We start from the raw sequence: 23,289 nt of genomic DNA on the forward strand, positions 1-23,289 counted from the left end.
TGAGGGTTTTTGTATAGCTAGATAACATCGTGCGGTGAAAGTTGACACTAAAAGCAAGTAAAAGTTAGAAAAAAAAACGTTAACCATCTATAGTTAGGTACAAACATAAAAGCCAACTACATGTGTGCGGTATACGTTAGGTATGTAGGTATTGCCCCTGCTCTACCTCACTACACACCTAGCACACACTTATGCACTTGCGGAGTGTTTATTATTAGCATAAATCCACACTTAAGCTGCATGCTTAATCCTTGTGGTGCACACGAGAGGAGCGCACAAAAACACAAGCAAAAACAAAAGCAGAAGCAGAGCAGAGATGTTTGTACTTATGTATAGCGTTAGCCCCATTTGGATTTAGAATATCTCACTCGCATACATCGACATCTACATCTCCACAACCACCCAATAACAATAACAACAACAACAAATAAACATATCTACCCTCAAGTTGGCATAAGATATATTTAATGCACTTGTAACTAGTTTAAGCACCCACTATAAGCGTATACCTACGAGAAGCTCAATCCTAACCCAACAGCATTCCAACCCCCTATTTAAAGCCATCATCCCCAAACGTTTGTACACTTCTGTGTGTGTGTGTTTTTGCCTGTTTGAGTCGTGCTCATTCTTCGTATCAAAATATGTGTCCTTTCCTTGTTGGGGCTATTTTGTGTCTGCTGCTGAACGCCATTTTAATTGTTACGACATGTATCTAGTAGATACTACGAGCATATTGCTTAAGTTGTGAAACAACCTTATGTACCCAAAGAGAGGACAAGCTATCTTAATAATTTTTTAAAGGTTTCGTTTTCGTGTTTTATAGTATCGTTTTGTTGCTTGTCGTATATAAATTAGCTTCTTTGCAGTGAATGGTGGAATCAAGTTAAAAAAAACGCAAAAGTTACTCAAGGGTTGGTTATGTTGTACCACTGATCTGTACCGCTTCGATTTTTTTTTAATTTTCTGAAGTTTCTGCACGCATTTGTTAGATGTATTCGATTTCAAAGACAATCCACAATCAATCGACCCATCTTACCCCCTTTTGATTCCTCCATTCCACATTATCTAGACACCAACAACACCCTCTCCCCCCCCTGCTCCTCCTCCTCCAACTCAGTCACATTGTCTCCTAACAAATTGAAGTGCAAGCATTCAAATGCTTGACAAAAAGTTTGAAACCCAATGCGCTTGCTCGAGTGTGAGTGTATTGATAAAGGCTTATAGGGATAAAGGGAAAGCATCATACATGACCAAAAAGCAAAAAATAAATGCAGAACAAGTGTAGGTACAAGAAAATACGAGTAATAATGAAGACAAACAAAAGAAAAACACAGAAAAAGAAGTCTGAAGCAACGAAGAACAAGAAGCAGAACAAAAAAGAAGGCGAAATGCAAATAAAATGGAATGCACTCGGTAATATAAGTATCTCACTTGTTAACACGAGGTAAAACATAGGCTTTAGTTGTGCTAAGAACTCTGACAACAACATTGCAAGCCCCATCATCATAATACGAATAATAAAACAAAAAACCCCTCATTCGTGTTCGAAAAAATTGAAGATGCAAAAAAAAAAAAACACAAAATTATTATAGAACAGAAAACAATAAGTGTAACCTAATATTTGATGATCATCCATTCGAGATAGATTCACAGATTCATTTAATATGCATCACGATATGATATTACTCTCGATACTTAGATAAGGTAACAGGGGGTTTTTAATTATAGTGATGTGCTTTTGAAATTTTTGACATGGATTTTAATTCTGAGTTCTTGAAAATGTCGATAATTTTACTTTAAGTGATCAAATCTATTCGTGTTTGAGGTATTAATTTTGAAACAAGTAAACAATTGAATTGATAACACTTAGAATTAATAAACTTGGCAGTCTTAAAGATATAGAAAGATAGAAAAAGGAATAACAAGTAATAAAATGATAGCTTTAGTTTAAAAAATACCATTCTTTCGCAAGTAAAGGGAACGTTAAATTTGTTCTAAAATAATAATTACTTTATTTACTATATTATATTTTACTTAATAACAGAAAATATATTCATCTTAAAAAGTTTATCTTATAAATTTAATAAAAAAAAAACATGTGTACATCCAAGACATTTTCCTACCTGAACTCTTAATTGCTATCGATTTGATATTTCAAAATAAAATCCAATAATTCGACGTGTCCAATAAGCCTATAGCTAGAGTTTAAACAAAATCTCCACTTCTTAACATTTAACCTAGAAATGTCATGTTGAACGAAAATTCTGGAAGAAGTTAAGAACAGTTTTCGAAAATTTTGAAAAAAATAAGGTTATTCAATATGAGATTTCATTTAACATAGTCCGTTATCTAGGCAGTTGTCATTTCTGAAGATATCTTTTTTTGGCATCTGCCAAGAAAAAAAACAACAGAACTACAAAAATGGAACAATACACGCTTCAAAAATGTACTTTTATTATTAAAATACACCACACAAATTATGCAAATTTTGCAGTCGCTGTTTAGTCGTTTCGCAAGACAAGGTTACTGACCTTGTCAAATAGGTACTCACTTCTTTCTTGGATAAGTCAATGATCTATGGTCTATGCCAACTGATAAAAATTAATTTAAGACCTAAAAGATGAAATGTATGAGGTTAAGCAAAATATATACAACCCCAAATATGCGAATTGGTCATTTAACATTTCAGGAAAAAGATATGGAGCTGCAACCGTATCTGTGGAAGCCATTTATTTGATATTGTTAATAACATACTTTCTTCTTTTACATGAAATACAAATTCATTGACTTCTGTTAAAAAATATTCGTTTTTACTTGCGACATATAGAAATTAATTGGCATGTTTGTAAAATTCTAATCAAACATGACATTACGATGGTTGAGAAGTCGAAAAAGTGGGTCCGCAGATTCAGTCCGTCTATCTGTCCTGGCCAATACAGACCTAAGTATATTGGGTCTATTGACTTAAGATTTGAAAATGAAGGTTTTGAGCCGATTCACGTTTTTTATTTTTTACTAGCTTTTACCCGCGACTTAGTCCGCATTAAATAGTTTTTTTTTGGCTATTTTTGAGTATGCGAAAGAAACCGGGGCTGCACTTTTTTGTACGTATGTTTGAACTGTGCCGAAATGGGATGAGCCCATACTAAGTGTGATTGTCATAGGTTAGGTTAGGTTAATACATTTTTAGAAGGAGATAGGTTACTGCAATACATTTTTATATACGACGTTTTTTGTTTTTCCTTCCTTGGGCAGAACGTAAAGATTTTGTGGGTTTAAGAATAGAGACCACGCGACAGACAATTGTCCATGGGAAAAACATTTTTTTTTTTCAAATTTACACCTGCAACTTTCAGCGTTTGCCCCTGAGCTCTATTTATTGATATTGCAAATGCAGTTTTCAGATGAAACTACACTCTGCACTGAAACGGCAAATTGGTTGGAATTATCGGAATGCTGGCAATGATTAAAGTTCTTATAATTTTTCGTCTTAGGTGAGTAATCTGTAGCCGTGTATCATTACATAACTTTGGTGCGTCAAGATTTTTCATTAACACGAATGGAACACCAACCTTCAATCTCAACTCACGAGAGGGCAACCCTGATAATTCCAAAGAATTAAGAAACTCTATAGGTTATGATGTTAATTGGTCCGTGTCCATAACGTTGTAATTCATTAACTATTAAATAAACAATTAAATTTACACTACAAATAAAATATTTTATTCAAATATTATTTAAATTTTTGGTAATTTAGTAGTGTGAGCGATCAGATTCAACGGAAAGTAATTTTTCCCATTGTTTTTCCGAGGTTAAAAGTAACTCATGTTCTTTTTTAAGTCTCAAACTATCTCCTCATCAAATTGTATTTAAATCTGTTCAGTAGTTTAGGCGTAAAAGCGATCGGCCCACCTGAATATTTCCATGGGAATGCATCATTTTCCCGGGGAAAAAAAAAGCCTATTTTTTTTATAATAAGCATACAATCAAAGGGATATACTACCCTTATGCCGACACAGTGCAAGCAGTAGGAAAGGGAGAGAGGGGTTAAAAGGAGATGTCGGTGCACATTGGTTTTGAATTCCTGAATACTGCAATAGCTGGGAAAGACAGAGTGTGGCAATTCCACCCACATTCGCATAGTATGGCTAAAGAACGAATCTATGTACTTGACAGTAGGACCGAAGTTAGACTCGAGGGTATATTGATGAGCATTCCTAGAAGCGCGAGTATTACGGTTGAACTGTTTAAGAGGAGGATTGCAGCTGGCTATTTTTCTAGAGCATAAACCATTAAAACGGTAAAAGATGGTGAGAAAAGAAACATTTCGACGATGTTCAAGTGACGGTAATGATCTTATGATGGTAATATCACCAATCAATCTTAATGTTCTACGTTCAATACTATCCAAGAGGCTTAAGTACGTTGCAGAAGCACAAGATATGGGAGTTATACTCAAGCTTTGGACGTATATAAGTCTTGTAAATAACAGCCAGATCAGAGGAGGAGAAAAACTTCTTGCATCGCCTTAGAAAACCCAAACATCTAGCGGCATTTTTGACGATATCGCGTATGTGATCGTTCCACAAAAGGTGGTTGGTGATACACAATTTATGGATAATGGCATGGGGGGTAAATTTCGCTTTAACGATACAAGACAGAACTGGGTTTTCGAAGCATTAAATTCCACGCGGTTTCTTATTCCCCATTTTACAATGCTGTTTAGGTCGAAATTTAATGACCTTATCATATTTTGTCGTTGCAGTTACACATCCGAAGAAGAGGGGTGAGAATCTGAAAACGAATATGAAAAGCTAAGAGTACTATCGTCAGCAAAAAAATGTATTGGATTAGAAGTTGCACACAAGAGATCATTAATACAAATGAGAAAGAGTGTTGGAGATAGAACAGAGCCCTGGGGCACACCAGCATTTATTTTGTGGTTTTCAGACATGAATTCATCTAATACCACTCGTATTGATCGTTTTGAAAGGTAATTACTAATCCAATGAAGGAGGTATTCATGAAAACCGAAAACTTATGTCCTTTCTCGTGTATCAAAATATCCTTATACCAAATTTCATGCAAATTGGTTCAGTAATTTAGGCGTGATTGAGTAACAAACCGACAAACAGAGGTACTTTCGCGTTTATAGTATTAGTATGATTTTGTTAGACTAAAAGCAACAGAAGTGGAGATACAAATTTGTTGGTAAAAAAATCGGAAATTCGAATTTTTTCTAAAAGTAATCGATATCTTTCTTTAAAATGCTCGCTAATTTTTTATTTTTAAATTGTCTTCTTTCAACAAAAAACAATAACACGATTTCAATATTTTTTTTTTAACAATTTTTGAATGTATTCATTCAATATGCTTAAATGGGTCGTCATTTTTTTACGAAATTTAAATATAAAACGTATTTTAATAAGCTTTAAATACCTGCATCCAAACATAATTTTAAACAAAAATTGAAAAATTGTATGCTTACAAAATTAGTTTAAAAAACCGCTCTAAAGATTTTCAAATAAAAATTCGGAAAATTAGGATTTTTGTTGGATACATGATCAAGTTTCCAGAAGTCCATTTAATTATTAATCAAAACAAACCTTTTATTTAAAACCCTCGATTACAATATCTTTACTATCTTGTTATAATATGAAACAAGAAAATGGAAATTCAGTAATTTTGTTTGTAGGGGAATTGATAGCTAACTGGCGCTGACAATAAGTTTATATAAAATATGGAATAACACCACGTCTTGCAATTTTGAGGTCTATTTTAATGGGGTTCGAAGACCTTTTTAAATCAAGAAACTGTAATCGTGTGCAGGAGCAAGAATGTATGTTCGATATTTTTTACTGGTCATGTCTTAAAATGATCAAGTTTTATTAAGTTTAAGAAATGAAAAGTTGTGAGCACACAGCGAATCACCCTGTTTTATAATATTAATAAGACATTTTAAAACTTTGACGTTAAATTTCTTAAAAAATAAAAATAAATATGAAGGTTTGCTTCTTTGATTCATTATTGGTCTAGAAAATAACCTTTTATTTTCATGTCAATTTGAACTGTTCCACAATACTTTCCACTGACTTTTTTTTAAATTAAAGCAGACTACTTATGTGGGCTGGTATAGAATTCAAGAATATTTTATTTAAGAATGAAACTTCTTTATCTTATTTATCTTGATCTTCTCAATGGCAGAATAATTGTAGCTCAAAATTGATTTAATAAAACATAGATTTTAAATTTTAAAGTGAAAAATACTAAAAATTCAGCTATAGAAATCGTTTTCATTATAATAAATTAAAATTAGCATTATCTATATAGTTCCTTAAAAAAAAATATACATATATAAATGGATATCTAGATATGGGTACACAAACATATACACCTACAAATCAATGCTAAATGCAACGATTTGATCCGATTACGAATCAATGTCTACATGTGTCACCACGAACGTAGGATAATTAATAATTTGTCGACACAGTCACACTTGCTTTTTTGTGTGACGAATGACGACGATGAGACCACGACAAAAACGACAGCAAAAACTACGTCGAGCGACGATGACGACGACGACGGATAGACGGAATTTTCATTACTTTTGTTTTTGTATTCATTCACAACACTATACTAGTGTGTACTTCCATTGCATACTTTTGTCACATCCATTGCGCTTTGTACCTGAGCACCCTCTCTTACCAACCCTCCCCCCCTACCGCCCTCCATAGCTTACTGGTTTTCGTCTTGGCAAGCAATATGAAATTAATAACACGCACCAGAACGACGACCAGACTTTCTGCACTCAAGTTCCCTTTGCTACATAAATATTTGACGAACAGAGGGCGGTGCGGTCTGCGGTGCCCATCGATGCAGTGATGCACGCCACACTTATTTGAATTTTTGAGCACACACACACACATTTAGTTATGCATTCATAAAAAAAGAAAAGAAACTCGAGAGAAATGCAAGGGAAAAACAAAAGGAAAAATTATTCATAGAATAATAAAAGAAAAAACACCAACGGAACGTGGAGACAGCTAAAATTGCAGTTTACCTGTTAACTTTAGGTATAGGTACCTTCTAAACAACAGAATGCATACATACATTCACACACACATCTTTACATATATTAACACATAAATAGGGGTTGAGTTAGCGGTTGATGAGAATAATTAGTAGATAAGTAGATACCTATCTAATTTTATTTACGAGCAACACGGCAATTTAGACTTTTAATACATGTTTTGTTTACACTGTCAGTGTTGTAGATGTAAAACTTTGAGTAAACAGAATAGCATCGAGAAGAGAAGGAAGGGTGCAGCAAGCAAAAGAAAAACAATACGATACAACTTAAATTGCGAAGAGTGCGAGCTTTATTATGCGGTTGCAAATGCAAACTTTGATTTAATTATATATCCCGGCTCGGCTTGTGATGTGGATTGATTTCATTTCACAACAACGAAATCGGGCGGTGACTTTTGCAATTTTGTCACAAGTCTGTGCTTCTAAAAAAGTTGCATTTTTTCCAACAGCTTCGATATAGAACTTTCCGCAAAACAGGGATAATTGTTTAAGATATCTGATTATACACAAAATTACGAACTTCTATGGGATTATTTTGTGAGACTTTTTCATTGTGACGTGAGTGACACATTGACTATAAAAAAAAAAAAACAAACAAGTGTGATGACTTCTATAAGAATATGCATAGTCAAGCTAAATGAAACTTATATACAAAGGTTGTGTTTTTAAATAAGCAAAACTTGTGTTCTTGGGATAAGTATTTCAAAAGCATTTGAAAGGGTTTGGCATCAGGCTCTCTTATCAAAAATGCGTTCTTTCGGGTTTCATTAATCCCTCCTTCATTGGATTAAAAATTACCTTTCAGATAGTTTAATATAAGTTGTATTGGATGGATTCAAGTCTGAAAACTACAAAATAAATGCTGGTGTGCCCCAGGGCTCTGTTCTATCTCCAACACTATTTCTCATTTATATTAATGATCAGCAGATCAAGATGTCTGAAAGTTCTAATCCAATAAATTGTTTCACTGACGATAGTACTCTTAGCTTTTCATATTCGTTTTCAAACTCACATCCCTCTTCTTCGGATGTGGAACTGCAACTTCAAACTATGATAAGCTCATTAAATTCTGACCTTAACAGCATTGTACAATGGGGAATAAAAAACAGAGTGGACTTTAATGCTTCGAAAAAGCCCAATGCTGTCTTGTATCGTTAAAGTGAGATATACCCCTCTTGCCACTATCCATAGATGGCACTTGCATCGAGGAGACTGAACATCTCGGTATTCTCGGTATGTGTTTTACCAACCACGTTTTGTGGAACGATCACATACGCGATGTCGCCAAAAATGCCGCCAGATGTTTGGGATTTCTAAGGCGATGCAAGAAGTTTTTCTCCCCTTCTGATCTGGTTGTTATCTACAAAACTTATATAAGTCCAAAGCTTAAGTATAACTCCCATCTCTGGGCTGGTTGGGTTAGGTTAGGTTAACGTGGCTGCGGATTAAAATCCACAAATTTAGGCCAAAAGAAAGGCCCATTGTGATACCACATGAATCTAGAGAACTACTTCTTACTAGTCGAACCATTTTGAGTTTTTTATAAAGCGAAGAAGATATTTGATATACTTTTTAGCTAGTTCACTGGGATTATCAAAAGAGTAGTCTCCCAGATGAAGTTTGCGTCTGAGTGAAAGAGCAGGGCAAGCCAGAGGAGATGAGAGATTGTTTCCTCTTCTTCTTCGTCCATACAGCTCTTACATAAGTCATTTAAGGCTACACCAAGTCGTATTGCGTGTCTGCCTATAAGACAGTGTCCCGTAAGGACACCTATTAGGGAGCTGATATGAAGTCTGCTTTGAGATAACAAGTCTTTAGAGCGCTTTAGGTCCAGTGAAGGCTGGGCTGGTGCTCTTGCAACTTATTTAAGCCTATTGGACAGTATTGAACGTAGATCAAGATCATTTCCGTCGCTTGAACATCGTCGAAATGTTTCTTGTCTCATCCTCTTTTAACGATATATTAGACTGGTTAAAAAAGTATCTAATTGCATTCCTTCCCTTGAACAGTTCAACCGTAATACAAGCACTTCTAGAAATGCTCATCAAAATACCCTCGAGCGCAACTTCGGTCGTACTGTCAAGTACAGAGATTCGTACATCAGCCGTACTACAAAAATGTGGAATTCCTTGCCACACTCTGTCTTTCCCAGCCGTTGCAATATTCAGGAATTCAAAACTAACGTGCACTGATAACACCTTTCAACCCCTCTCTCCCTTTCCTAGTGCTCACACATGTCTACATAATAAGGGTAGTATTATCGCCTTGAGTGTGATTATAAAAAAAGTAGGGTTCATTCTGTTGCAACATTTTAACCTTTAAGTTTATTTTATCAAGAAATTCTATGGAATACAAAGTATATACAGCGTTTTCTTATTTTAAATGGTTCTTAAGTCACAAAGATTTACATAATTTGAAGATTGATAATCTAATCAGAAGATTCTTTGATTTGTAACGTGAGTGACACATTACCTACTCTAGTCCTAATTAATAAATAGATAAATTATGTGACTCAACAGTCCGTTGAGAACTAGGGCCTAGCTACTTACAACTATCAACCATTCCTGTGTACGAGTATTGTTGTCAGGATGTAGGGACCTACAGCTTCAAGCCGAATCCGAACTTTTGTCCTTTAAGAAGCAAAACCTAATTCCACTAATTAGGAACAGGTGTTCTTATGCATATAATTACTCCATTTCTACTCTATTTAATTGTATTCTAAACAAAATATTAAGTCTACCCACACTAACGAAAAACAGCACGCAACTTTTTAATACAAAAACACAAACATGAAAAAAAAATACTTACAAGAGGTGAATAGAACGCAGAACTATCCACACCAATACTTGGATAAGGATTCTGATCGGTTGACGGATACGGTGTCCCATAGACGCCAACACCCGCTGTTTGTATCCTTGAATAGCTAGATAACGCCAAACGCGCAGAATCGTATTGGCACGAACACACCGTTTGTCCTGATACAGGATCTGTCATAATTGGTCTGCCATTCTCACAGCATGAACCGGTGCCGGGTGCTGCGTTTGATGTTTGCGAAATTCCGCCAGGACTTAAAGCACCAGTCGGTACACCAGTTCCTGAACCGCCAGATGGACTAAGTGATGGTGCATTTGCACCTGATATTGGTGATTGGGCACTCGAGGCTGCAGTTGTTGATTGTCCTCCACCACCACCGCCTCCGCCGCCGCCAACGCCACCGCCTCCACCACCACTGCCTACCAGAAGCTGAAATTAAAAAAAAAAGTATAAATAAAATGAAGACATAAGTGGACCAGAAATAATTCGCTCTATCTTATGCAATTAAAAATTAAAAACTTGATTAGTTCTGACTACAAAGTCAAAATATTTTGCAACAAAAAGTTTCGACTTGACTCGACTCAAGCGAAGGCGTAGGCCGTAGGTCGGTATATTTCCTTATAATAAAAACTTTATAAGACTCTTAAATCTATTTCCATTTCATTAACTATTCAACGATTCGATTCTTTGAAGTTTCTTCTCCTTGTCAAAACAAAGCCACAATATTAAGTTTTTTTTTAACTAAAGGCATATGAAACACAGTAAAATAAAGAGAAAAAGAGTTTAAAGTTAAAGCATAATTCAGCCGCTTCGCTCCTGCCACAACAACAGCTCCTGTCACTTTTTCAATGACCGGTGATTCGTTTTGGCTTCGGCAGGTATAAGAACACAACAATGAGCCGCATTCAGATACCTTCCTCTAATTCTTTTTGTTTCTTTTTTCGGTTTTGTTTATTTATATTTTTTCTTTCTTGTGATTTTTGTTTTTGTACCCTTCCCCGAAGGATAAGAAGGCAAATCATGAATACCGTCGCATCTTATTAATTTCTGTTGATATCAAAACGGGAACAAAAAAAAGGCAAGAAGAGAGATAAACAAAGAGTTAGTGTATATATTTTGTGTATAAGGCTGCCAAAACAGGGTTGTATTTGTAAGAAAAGATTAATTAAGGCGCCTTTAATTAGAAAAATTACGGACTATCAAAAGTATTTACAAAAATTCATGCGATATGAAGATTTATATAAATTTAATTTATTATTTGGAACAAAAATCACTCATACGCCATGTATCACCTTTTTAAGAAAATGTAAATAAAGCTGCCAAACAGGGTTGTAGTCTTAGAAAAGATCAACTTAGGCGCCTAAGTATTACAAAAATGCATGCAATATGTACAGTTTTATAACGGGTTATCTATTTTGAGGTTTCAAAAGTATAGGGTTGGAATTCGACTTTTGTCAAACTTTTTTTTTAGTTGAAAGTCTGACATTTACGAAAATGGATCGCTTAACTATTGCACAACGCAAACAACGCATAGAGATATAGTAAGGTCTAAGCGTCATCGCATCGTTTGGCTCGTACCACTGAAAATATCGGCGCTGTAAGTAAACGTGTAGCCGGAGGCCCGAACGTGTCGATTCCTTGTCGTTCTCAGGAATTAGGACTGCCTTAGTACATTATAGCGTATTTTGCATGGGGATGTTCACCTTCATCCATATAAGGTCCAACTTACACAACAAATGAAGCCAGCTGACCATTAACAACGTCGTAGATACGTCTATTGGGTGCTTGAACAACATACGTCTTATGGGTGCTTGAACAACAGGATTTTTCGAAAAAAATGTCTTCAGCGACGAAGCACATTTCTCACACGGTAGTAGAATTTGGAGTTATGAGAATCCTCAAGTAATTGCAGAGACTCCATTAAATAAATAAATAAAATGGATGGCGCATAAGTCCGTTGAGAACTAGAGCCTAGTGACTTATAACTCTCAACCATTCCAGTGTGCGAGTACTGTTGCCAGTAATGGAGGGGACCTACTCTTTTAAGCCGAATCCGAACTGCTAATTTGATAAAGCACTTTTCTTGACAAGAATTACGCTTGAAGAAATTGTCAATTCCTCGCAAGAGGCAGTACCCATGAAACAATTTAAGATGGCTTAGGCAGGGATCGAACTCAAGACCCCTGGCATGACAGTCCAACGCACTAACCATCATGCCACGGGTGCTACAGAGACTCCATTACATTCACAAAAAGTCACTGTTTGGTGCGCTTGTTGGTCCGGAGGTGTGATTGGACCTAACTTCTTCGAAAACGACGATGAAGGGACCGTCACCGTCTACCTGCTATTGAACAAAAACACGACTTTGAAAATACGTGGTTTCAACAAGACGGCGCCACATTTCACACAACTCGAGCAATTATGGATTGATTGCAAGAGACATTTCCTGGCGGCAAATGGTCACCAAGATCATGCGATTTGATTAATCTGGACTTTTTTTGTGGGGTTACGCAAAAGATCGTTTTTATAAAGATAGAGCCTTAATTCATACGCCATTTATAATATTTTTAATAAAATCTAAAATATGAAATGTTAGACAAAATTTGAGGAAAAAGTAAACCAAAATTAAGGCAAATTGCTTTCCTTTTTTAAGTTTTCGGAATTCAATAAAAATTACACTTTGTCAAGGCCTTAATTAAGCTAAAACCTTAGAGAGACCTTTCTTCGATCAAAACTCAGAAAATTCACAAATCCAAATACGGACTTGTTGACCTATGTATTAGCGAAAAATCGGATACAAAATTTTACAATAAACGAAAAACCAAAAAACGGGGTCCACGATCTTTCCGAGGATTGATAATTCTTTTTGTTTGTTGTTTTTGTTTTCCTTGATCTGCAATTTTATTATAAATTTCTTTTTTATTATCTGATTTGACCAAATGACAAACAAAAAAAAACAATTCAAACTCTCAAACCCTCTATATGCTTGCCGAAGTGGATGCGCCCGCAATGGTCGCGTTATTACAGCTGGACCGCGTGTTTTGCTTTTTATTTGTTTTGTATTTTTTTAACCTTTTTTCTCGTTCATGCAAAAGATCATCATCATCATTATCATCTTCATTGTGACCGTGCAATGCCAACGACAAATTAAATGATGGTTTGTCATCGTGGTGTTGGTGGCGGAGCACCTGGGCGTGGAAAGAGTTTCAATCGAAAAAAAGATCCTCGATCCTCTCGAACGGACTGAACGAGATGCGATCATGGCAAAGGTAGGATACTCTGTATAGTGTATTCGTATGTGCAGTGCGCAGCGTGGCTTATACAAAACTTTTTCGAATGGAAATTCATATAAAATCCGATATCAAATTACTTAATGATTGTCATTCGCCAATATTTTTTATTTGAATCTTTAAACTTCGCGTGCGTTTTCGAGCTCAATGATGGCGATTGTGTGGGTTGGATTGGACAACGACCACAATGAGGATGACGATGATGATGACGGTGACGAACGCCGGCCGCCGCGCCGCCGTCTCTGTCGGTCGATATGATCCTCATCCCAAGGAATTTCGAATCAGAAGACAGGCAGATGTGGTAAAAGTATGAATATGACCAAAGGAGTACACGGATGGAGAAAAGGACGAGTAGTTTTATTCTAGGAAGTTTCAATTCGTTGGCTGGCTGGTCCAGTTTTATGTCATAATCAATGGTCGTTGATTTTGTTGTTGTTTTTTTTTTTTGTTTTCTTCATTTTATATTAATGAAGCACAGGTAGTCATTCATTCGTTTCGAAAATTTATAGACCCATTCGTTGGCGGGATTTAATTGTTCCATACTAACATTTTTATATATATTATACAGCCGTGGATGATGCTGATGATGATGACATAGAAGACAACAGTTTGGGTTTTCTTTGTATAAAAAAGAAATAAATTCTAATGCGGCTCGTATCTTTAAAGTGGTGTTGGCTTTTGTCACCCAGATCCGATATCGAATCAGTTTAAGGTTAGGAATGTAGCTATAAAGGTAACCGAACGATTTTCATCACAGCTTTTTTTTATTGACTTTCTTATTTATTATGAAGCTATGTGTGTATATGGCGGGTTATGGTATATAATTTACTGAAAGACATAGTTAGAACAAAACACATCGAGATAAAATTAATTTTGAAACTTAAAACACCGCTAGACATGTTGGGTTTAATTTTATTTTTTGTTTTTTTTTCGTTTATGAACTTTCTTTCAGAGAAGATTTGGCTATGAGTGATCGTGAGTAATCTAGAAGGTAGGGTTGTATAATGGGAAAAGATTTTACACTGATTTGAAACTGTTTTGTGTTCAAATATTTAACATTGTCAATACATAAAGGGTGATTTTTTAAAATCTATATTAAAGTTTAAAAAAAAACACATACAATTCAGAAAAATGCATGAAATCCTTATTTGAATCGATAGTACGGTCCATACAATTTAATGTTTGAAGATTATTTCATGCAAATTTCAAAATTTCATATTCTTTCCAACATTTCGGCTAGTATCTCACGAATAAATACTTCAATGCTGTCTTTCGATGCGTCAATTGAAGCGGGCTTGTCTATATATAGGTAGACATGAACTTTGACATACCCCACAAAAACAGTCTAAAGACGTTAAATCGCACGATCTATGCGGCCAATTGACCGCTCCCAAACGTGAAATAAAATGTTCACCGAACTCACCTGGCACCGTCTTGTTGAAACCACATGTCATGCAAGTCAAGCTTTTGCATTTTGGGCAAAAAAAGATGGATATGATCTTACGGTAACGCCCACAATAACCAGTTACGTTACGATTCGCATAATCTTGGAAGGAGTACGGTCCAATGATGCCACCATTCCATAAACCGCACCAAACTGTGACTTTTTCTGGATAGCTCTTGCAATAAATAAATAAATTGGGCGGCGCAACAGTCCGTTTGATAGCTAGGGCCTAGTGACTGACAAATCTCAACCATGCTGTGTGCGAGTACTGTTGTCAGGGATGGAAGGGACCTTCAGTTTTTAAGCCGAATCCGAACGACAAATTTTGAGAAAGCACTTTTCATGACAAGAATTACTCTTGGAGAATTTGTCAATTCCTCGCAAGAGACAGTACCCGTGAAAAAGACTTTAGATGGCATAGGCAGGGATCGAACCCAAGACCTCTCGCATGACAGTCCAACGCACTACCCATCATGGGTGCTACAGCTCTTGCAAAACTTCTGGCTGATATTCACTCCAAAATTAACAATTCTGCTTATTTACGTACCCATTGAGCTAAAAATAAGCTTCCTCGTTGAACACAATTGTTCGGTAAAATAGTTTATCTTCGGCCAACTAGCCTAGAGCCTATTCACCAAAAATTTTAGGTTGCAGTAGGTCGTTCACCTTCAATTCTTACACCAGCTGATTTTTGAAAGGCATCACTCCTGAATCCTTCAGCAAAATTTTCTCAGGTTGTTGAGTAACAGAGCCCCAATTGCTGCTAACGGCGACAAATCTATAATACACGGTCATCATTAACACTGGCTGATACAGCTACGACATTTTCTTCAGTTCGCACGTAAGCGTGTTGGGGGTTTAATGTAAATTAAATCACAATAGCCGGAATAGGTGCTTAAGTGGGTCGATTAAATTGACCATAAAATGGAAGAAGGGCGCGATGAACTTTCTTACCAGAGCACGCATTTTGATAATAAAGTTCAATATTTCGCAAGCGTTGTGCAAGACGATTCATGGATAAATTATGGACCAAACTGAAGATGTTTGACAGTGAAACAAAATACGAAACGTGCGCCAACTCTTTAAACCAGTGTTTCCAAAATAATAATAGTTTAAAAATCACCATCAGTTTGACCCAATACAAAGTACTAGATTATTTCTGGATATTCTTACAAAACTTTTGCAAGTTCTCCAAGTTCTCTTTTTATTAAAGTACACGCTTTAATAGTAGGAAAGTGAGAAACTTCTTATACAAGACTAACGATGTTCTGAAAGATTTTAGAGAAAAAATCAACATACTTTTTTCATTTACAACTCAACTTCTTAGATCATTATTTTTATGTATCGCTGTTACATTAAAATAAACTTAAAGTTTCGATTGGATAGCGATTACTCTCGGATGTGATTCAATTACAAAGATGTTTTACATTTGTGTTATAAGATAAGTTACTTATGTTATGGGCAGAGTGCGTGCTGCCATCGCATTAAAAAAAGATTTCAAATCTTTATTTGTTTTTTTTTGTTCCTGTTTTATAGTGCAAATTAAAAAAAGCAATAACCACAGTTTTAATTGCTTAATAGAGAGTCGCATGTTGATGGGGAAATTTGTTAGATTCGTTAGATTTTTTTTGTCTGTTCATACGAGTATTCTCCTTCCTAACCTACAGCAATATAACGACTTTAAAATCTCTACATAAATATGTAAACATCATCAAAGTAAGATCGTAAAAAGAGCGTTAATGCGAAACGTTGACTTTATTTCATAGATACCGTACTTCGAGAATATATGTATACGCATAATAAACACTCACACCAACCATATCGTCAATAGAACGTTAATGCCGACGCATGAACGACACGAAAACGTGAAAAGGGGTGCGAATATAACATTTTATGGGCTGGTAAATGGTTTAACGATGATATGGTAATGAAAATGGAGAATCTGTGTGTAGGTATTATAGATGCTCGTATATATGCAAATAATCGATTAATTGAAGGATTTAATCATATACGTAGTTATTTTATGTACATATTTCTATTTTTAAAGGAAATGTGTTTTAAAATTTCACACAGAAAAATTTTATTGGTTAAAATCAATTTAGTTTTTCAGTGGTACCGAAATTCAGAGGATAAGTAAGTTGAGGCAAAGAAATGAATATTTCATCTTTGTGATTTTGCTAATTGAAGCCCTATCTTTTATTCTTTGTTTTATAAAAGTTTTGATTGTAGATACAAATAAGAGAGTATTCAAGTATTCAATTTTTTCCACATTATTGATGTGCCGCAGTAAAACAATCTCTGTTCTTTACAGATGCGATCCGAAATTCAGTTCAAAAGTTAGTTTATGGGCTTTCCTAAATGTTTAGGTATATTTTGTGATGTAAAACGCACCCTATGCAACAACCGATAACGCAAAAAAATAAATAAAACATTAAAATTACGGTCAAACGATATACAAACTTCCAATTTTTCCAAAATGTGGAGATTCACTTTGAACAAAAAAAAAACAACGAATCCCGTTTTGGCTTCTTTAATTTTGTGGCACTTTCTTCCAATAGTGTTCCATGTAAATTGAATGGGTTGGGATCGAAATACTATAACTCAAAACACTGTATTTCAAAATTCTGTATTTCAAAATTCTTTATATCAAAATTTTGTATTTCAAAATGCTGTAAATAAGGCTAAAAAAGTGCGCACTTTTTTGACAATACAGCATTTTGAGATACAGTGTTTTGAATGTACAGTATTTTGAAATACAGAATATTAACCATACAGTATTATGACCTTACAGTATCGTACAGTATCATACAGAATTTTGACCATACAGTATTTTAAAATACAGCATTTGGAGACGATACCAAACTGACCCTGTACTCTGTAGAACTAAATGCTTCTCGATTAATTTTTACGAAACTGTGTTAAGTCACTTCCTCGTGTCGATAGTTTTGAAGCATTGGAAGTCCATATCTAAGCAACCATTGAAGCCCAATGGACATAGGTTTATTGAAAAAAGTTGTGAAGAATTGAATAGTCTGAATGTACTTCGCAACTTCGCAAAAATAATTCAAGACTATAGATGCCTTTAAACCATTGTTACTATTTAAGGATGTTGTTAGTTCTTAAGGTTACTTAACTAACTTGGCATCTATGTCATTTCAAAATGCATATACCTGACCACTTTCACGGAAGTCGGCAACTTCGTTCAAAGAACACACAACCCCATCAACAATGATCCCTCACTCAAGAAACAAAAAAAAAACACGAACTCGTTCATAAATTCGTCAAAAATATATTTGACAAATTTTTACCGACTCTTGAAGACCATGATGTGTCCTTTTCGGAAAGAGTTTGTGTTCATTTGCCCTGAGGAAGTAATAAATTCTCTTTCAATTGCAAAAAAAAGAAGAAACGCTGAAAGAATGAATGACTGATGACCGCGAGCCAACAAAAAATATAAAAAAACACCAAATATTTTTAGCTTAAGGTTGAAATGTTGAAATTCTTCAGTCTGTCACTTCTGGAATATTTTTCTTGATAGTAGTGATTGAATTTGGTGTGACCCCATCGCATCGCTCGCACCAAATATTCCGCACTTTTATTTCACTTTAGTTTTTGGCGAGTTGCAAACAACAAAAACGACAACGACGACGTAACTATACTACCTACTATACAGCACTGCAGGGTACATTCAAGTTTTCTACAAGTAAAACGTGTAACCACCACCGCCTGCGAAGAACTTCTGCATCACGACCATCGCCGCCGCGCCGTCCATGTTTACGTCACTATACACTATGGTGCGGTTGTTAGAAGTACAACCATCAGCAATATTCAAAACGGCTGCAACAACTGTAGGAAGATTTTTCTTCCAACACAATAAGGAGAAATTTACAGACAACAAGAAGAAGGAAACCAAAAAGATATAATACAAAACGAAGAAAAAAAAAAGAAATAAACTAAAATAAAGGACACCACCAAAGCACGGCAAAGGACCGTGAAGTTTAAGGGCCAAAACAACTGTGGTATATTACTGTAGGTAGGTAGGTAGTAGAAGGTTTAGAGGAGTTTTTGCATTTTGCGTCCCCAAGTAAAATGGGAACCAGAGCGTGTCCTCGAAACCAAAATAAAAAAAAAAAACAAAAATACTTAAGAAATACATAAAAACTAAAACAAAAAACAAATATTTTATAAAAGAAGAATTTGACAAAAAAGTGGAGAATTTTCTTGAAAAAAAATGTCTTGAAGAGATCCAGTATCAGTATTGCCAACAATAACCTTTTTCAGAAAATTAGTTATATGAATCTAATTAAAGTGAAAAGTGTTATTTTTTTCCTAGCCTGGTATATGATGGTTTCATATGGAACGCAATGGTTTTAAACTAAGGACATTCATGATTTTAAAGTTGCCGAAAATCGTCAAAATAAAAAAAAAACAAGCGTATATTGAATTAAATGAAAATTTGTTCAATTATAGTCTCTACAGTCGACTCCGCTTATCTGGACTCTATCTTAATGAAATGTTCGGGTCTTGTTTCATAAAAATTTGTATGCAACTCATCTATTTAAAAACTCTTTTTAATTAAATATTTTAAGTTTATTTATTCTGCTCTAACGCATTAATACATTTTTGAAGTTTAAAACAAATACAAATTTCATTTAAAATTTCATTCCATTTTCTCGTTGGAGTCCTTTCAAATTTGACAGTAAACAGTTATTTTGTTAATTTTTTGAGTTGATTTTCTTTATTAAATACTAGCGAACCGCCCCGGCTTCACACGGGTAGACATAAGTAGCTACAGATATTTAAGTTATAAGCATGCTAAGGACCATAAATCTCTAAATAAGACAAAAATAGTATGCTTATCTTAAAGCCTCCCTGTGGTATTTGTAGGAGATCCTACTCGAGAAAGTGACACATACAATTGACCGTGGGAAAAGCACTCTTTCCTTAAGTCGTTACCAAGTATGGAAAAAGTTTTTCTCTGGTATTCATTTACTGGTAGGGTTAAAGGATATTTAAAAGGGAACTACCTTTTAAACGATAAGGGCAAATTAGTTGGTATCATCGAGATCCGCGGAACAAATGCGAGCTGACCGGCCGCGGGACCTGTAATGATAGTTGCTACAATCTTTGATCAATAGTCTTGTACCATTTCTCATATTGGCAGGGCTTAAATTTCTTAGCATAACAGGCGAACCTATTTTTCACTTCCCATAGGAAGTTATTGTAATGGGTCCGATTTGTCAAATTGAAAATTTTGACATTTCTCGTTTCTTCGTACGTCCGTACGTCCGTACGTTCGCAACGTTTTTTTCGTCGTCCATAGCTCAAGAACCAGAAGAGATATCGACTTCAAATAAATTTTGTTATACAGATAATAAGGCAGAAAGATGCAGAAAGGGCTCTCAAGAAAATTGCGTGGGTGATTTTTTTTACCATAGCAGTTTAAAAAAAGGTGAAAATGAATGTTGGTTAACCCTAAATATCTTACGAACCAAAAACGCTAGAGACTTGAATTAAATTTTATATAATAAATTGTATCTTTATACCAAGTAGTATATTTTTTGAAAAAAAATCCATCTAAGGGTTTATTTTATAAATCAAAAAAAATGAATAAAAAATTTGTCACCTCCAAAATTTTACGATTAAAATATGATTTCATCTCCAAAACAATTTTGTGCAACGAAGAATAATGTTTTTGCTATCTGATACAATTTTGAGAAAAATCGAATTGACAGTTTTTTTATAAAAAATAAAAATCTAAAATAAACACTACTCAAAGTTGTTAAAAATTGAATATCGAAATTAATAAATGTTGGTAAAAAATGATTTTCGCCTCAAATATCTTTTCAAAAATTTGATATAATAGCTTCTTACTAATTTTTAATTATAAGAAATATAGTTTTAAACATTAGGACAAATTTTGAGAAAAATCGAATTGACAGTTATTTACAAAAATATACAAACCGTTTTTGTAATGGGTCCGATTTGTCAAATTGAAAATTTTTACATTTCTCGACATTTCAAGGCCCCTGGGGTCGAAATAAAAAAGATTACGAAGATATCTGTGCGTGCGCGCGTTCGCGATGTTTTTGTCGTCGTCTATAGCTCAAGAAGCAGAAAAGATGTCGACTCCAAATGAACTTTGTTATGTGGATAATAAAGGTTAACTCTAAATAGCTCACGAACCAAAAACGCTAGAGACTTGAATTAAATGTTATGTTATTAATCTTAACGTGATACCAAACAAATATATGTTTGGAAAAAAATCGAATTAATGGTTTTTTTTATAAATTAAGAAACTGAAAAAATAATGTTTCAGCTCGATTATTTTACGAATTAAAAATGATTTAATCTTCAAAACAATTTTGCGCAACGAAAAATAATGTTTTCAATATCTGGTAAAATTTTGAGAAAAATCGAGTTGACAGTTTTTTATTACAAATAATAAAAACCTAACAAAAAATTAAGTTGGTAAAAATTGATTTTCGACTCAAATATCTTTTTAAAACATTGATTTAAACTTATTAAATTTTATTAGAAAAAACGTTGTCAACATTCAGTGAAATTTTTAGAAAAATCGATTCGATAGTTTTTTTTGCAAAAAATAAAAACCTAAAAAAAATTAATAAATGTAATCAAAAATTGATTTTTGACTGAAATAACTTCTCAAAACTTTGAGACATTGGCGTTAAACTAATTTCATCTCTTAAAAAATATTGTTGTCAATATTCAGCAACATTTTGAGAAAAATCAAATTGACAGTTTTTTATAAAAAATAAAAGCCTAACAAAAAATTAACAAAAGTTGGTAAAAATTGATTTTCGACTCAAATTTCTTTTCGAAATATTGAGATATTTCCTTTAAACTAATTTTATCTTATGAGAAATATTGTTGTCAACATTCAAAAAAATTTTGAGTGAAATTGAATAGACGGTTTTTTAACAAAAAATAAATACATAAACAAAAATTATAAAAGTCGGTAAAAATCGATCTTTTCAAAAATTTAATATATATGCTTCAAATTAATTTTATTTTAATTAAAACTAAAACAAAAAATAGTACGCAAAATCTGTAAAAATTGATGTTCGGTCCTCGATATCAAGTGAATAATAATTAACTTCAAATTAATTTTAATTGTCCAATAAAAACTTGTTTGTATTATAAATGAACACTTTTAAGAATTGCTACTAAAATTTTGTAAAAATTGGTTAACGACTAAAAATCTCAAACTATTGCATTATATGTAAAATATAGTTGGTAATTTTAAAACTTTTGAGAACAATTCAACTGATGACTTTTTAAAAAAAACACGAAAGCCTACAAATTTTTAAGCTAGACAAATAGACCGACTCACGGGATGAAAAATTATCAGTGTGGGTCGCAGCCTCGTTTTTCAGTTTATTTTTGACTATGTCTACATTCTTTTGTTTCGTAGGCAAAATGGCTACAAATACCAAGCTTTAATTCATAGTAAGAATAACAAATTCTTTAAACTATTTTACGATTAATTGGTCTTTATTCTTTCGAGATCAGATGAAGTTTTGGGTTAATTTTGGCTTTTTAATTTTCTTAATTTAGAAGATTGTAGGAAAAAAATGAAACATAAAACAAAACTCCTTAGTCTTATTTAAATTAAAAAAATGTACAAAATTATTTAATAAAATTAACAAGTCTCCCATTTATGGTAACATCTTTTTGTTGAAGAAGAAATACCTTAACAAAAAAATGAATCCTCTTCTTACTATATCAGACTAAAATTCCTTTTCCTAGAATAAAAGTGACTACCTACCTATAATTCAATTCCATAAACATCTCGAAATGTAAAACCAAAAATATTCTCTATATAGACCAAAACTTACCTAACAAACTACGTACCTTTACATAATATGATTGATAAGCGAATTGAGAAACAATCAATAAAACAACTTATCTTTTTTCGGAAATCCATTGCTCACACATCGCCAATAAGATGCTTTATTGCCTTATAGCCTTATACCTATCTATCCATAAAAGTTATTTATGGCATCATTATTCAATACCTATATAGATAGTCGTCGCTTGGCTTGTTGAACATGGCACATTCCACACGTGCACGATTAGCATTATTTTTCAATTTGCACAGCAATACAAATAATAATTAATCGAATTATGGCAAAAATCATTGTTGCAACATTGCGATGCGAACGACACGACGACGACAACACAACTCACGGACCGTGATCGACCGTGAAAAAAGCAATAATTCTGGTCTTCCTCCCCAAACAGTTGATTTTTGTATTGCTCTGTATTACCGACTTAAAGGTGAATTCTATGTAAATATGTAACATTTGCAAGACTACAATAGGAAAACCACTACAAAACCTAACATTTTTGACGAAAAACAACCCTAACAGACGTACAACAACCATCAACCCGTAAAATTTGTCTCGAGGATGAGTGCTATGGCCGCCATGCTGGGCTTAAACGTAAAAAACCACAAGCGAAGACCCAACTGAATACGCGCGTTACTCTATAAGCTATATGTATGTAGATATCATCGGACAATGCGCTGGATTTACTATTTGTCAGTTGTCATTGTCACACTGGAAAACAGTAAACCAGTACATAAAAGCATTTAACAGGCTCATTGAGAGTTGATGAGACTGACGA

At 34.2% G+C, this 23,289-nt stretch overlaps 1 protein-coding gene across 1 annotated transcript in view; it reads right to left on the reverse strand.

Moving 5' to 3' along the window:
- Positions 1–23,289, reverse strand: part of LOC129948285 (homeobox protein araucan) — a 110,283-nt gene that overhangs the window by 62,501 nt on the left and 24,493 nt on the right. The window contains exons 2-3 of the mRNA XM_056059226.1: positions 10,320–10,335; positions 9,901–10,271 (exon numbers count right to left, since the gene is read on the reverse strand). Coding sequence (XP_055915201.1) covers positions 9,901–10,271; positions 10,320–10,335 — 387 coding nt within the window. The remainder of the gene's footprint in view (positions 1–9,900; positions 10,272–10,319; positions 10,336–23,289) is intronic.

Source organism: Eupeodes corollae, chromosome 2 (assembly GCF_945859685.1).
Source record: "Eupeodes corollae chromosome 2, idEupCoro1.1, whole genome shotgun sequence".
NCBI classification, from domain to species: Eukaryota; Metazoa; Arthropoda; class Insecta; order Diptera; family Syrphidae; genus Eupeodes; species Eupeodes corollae.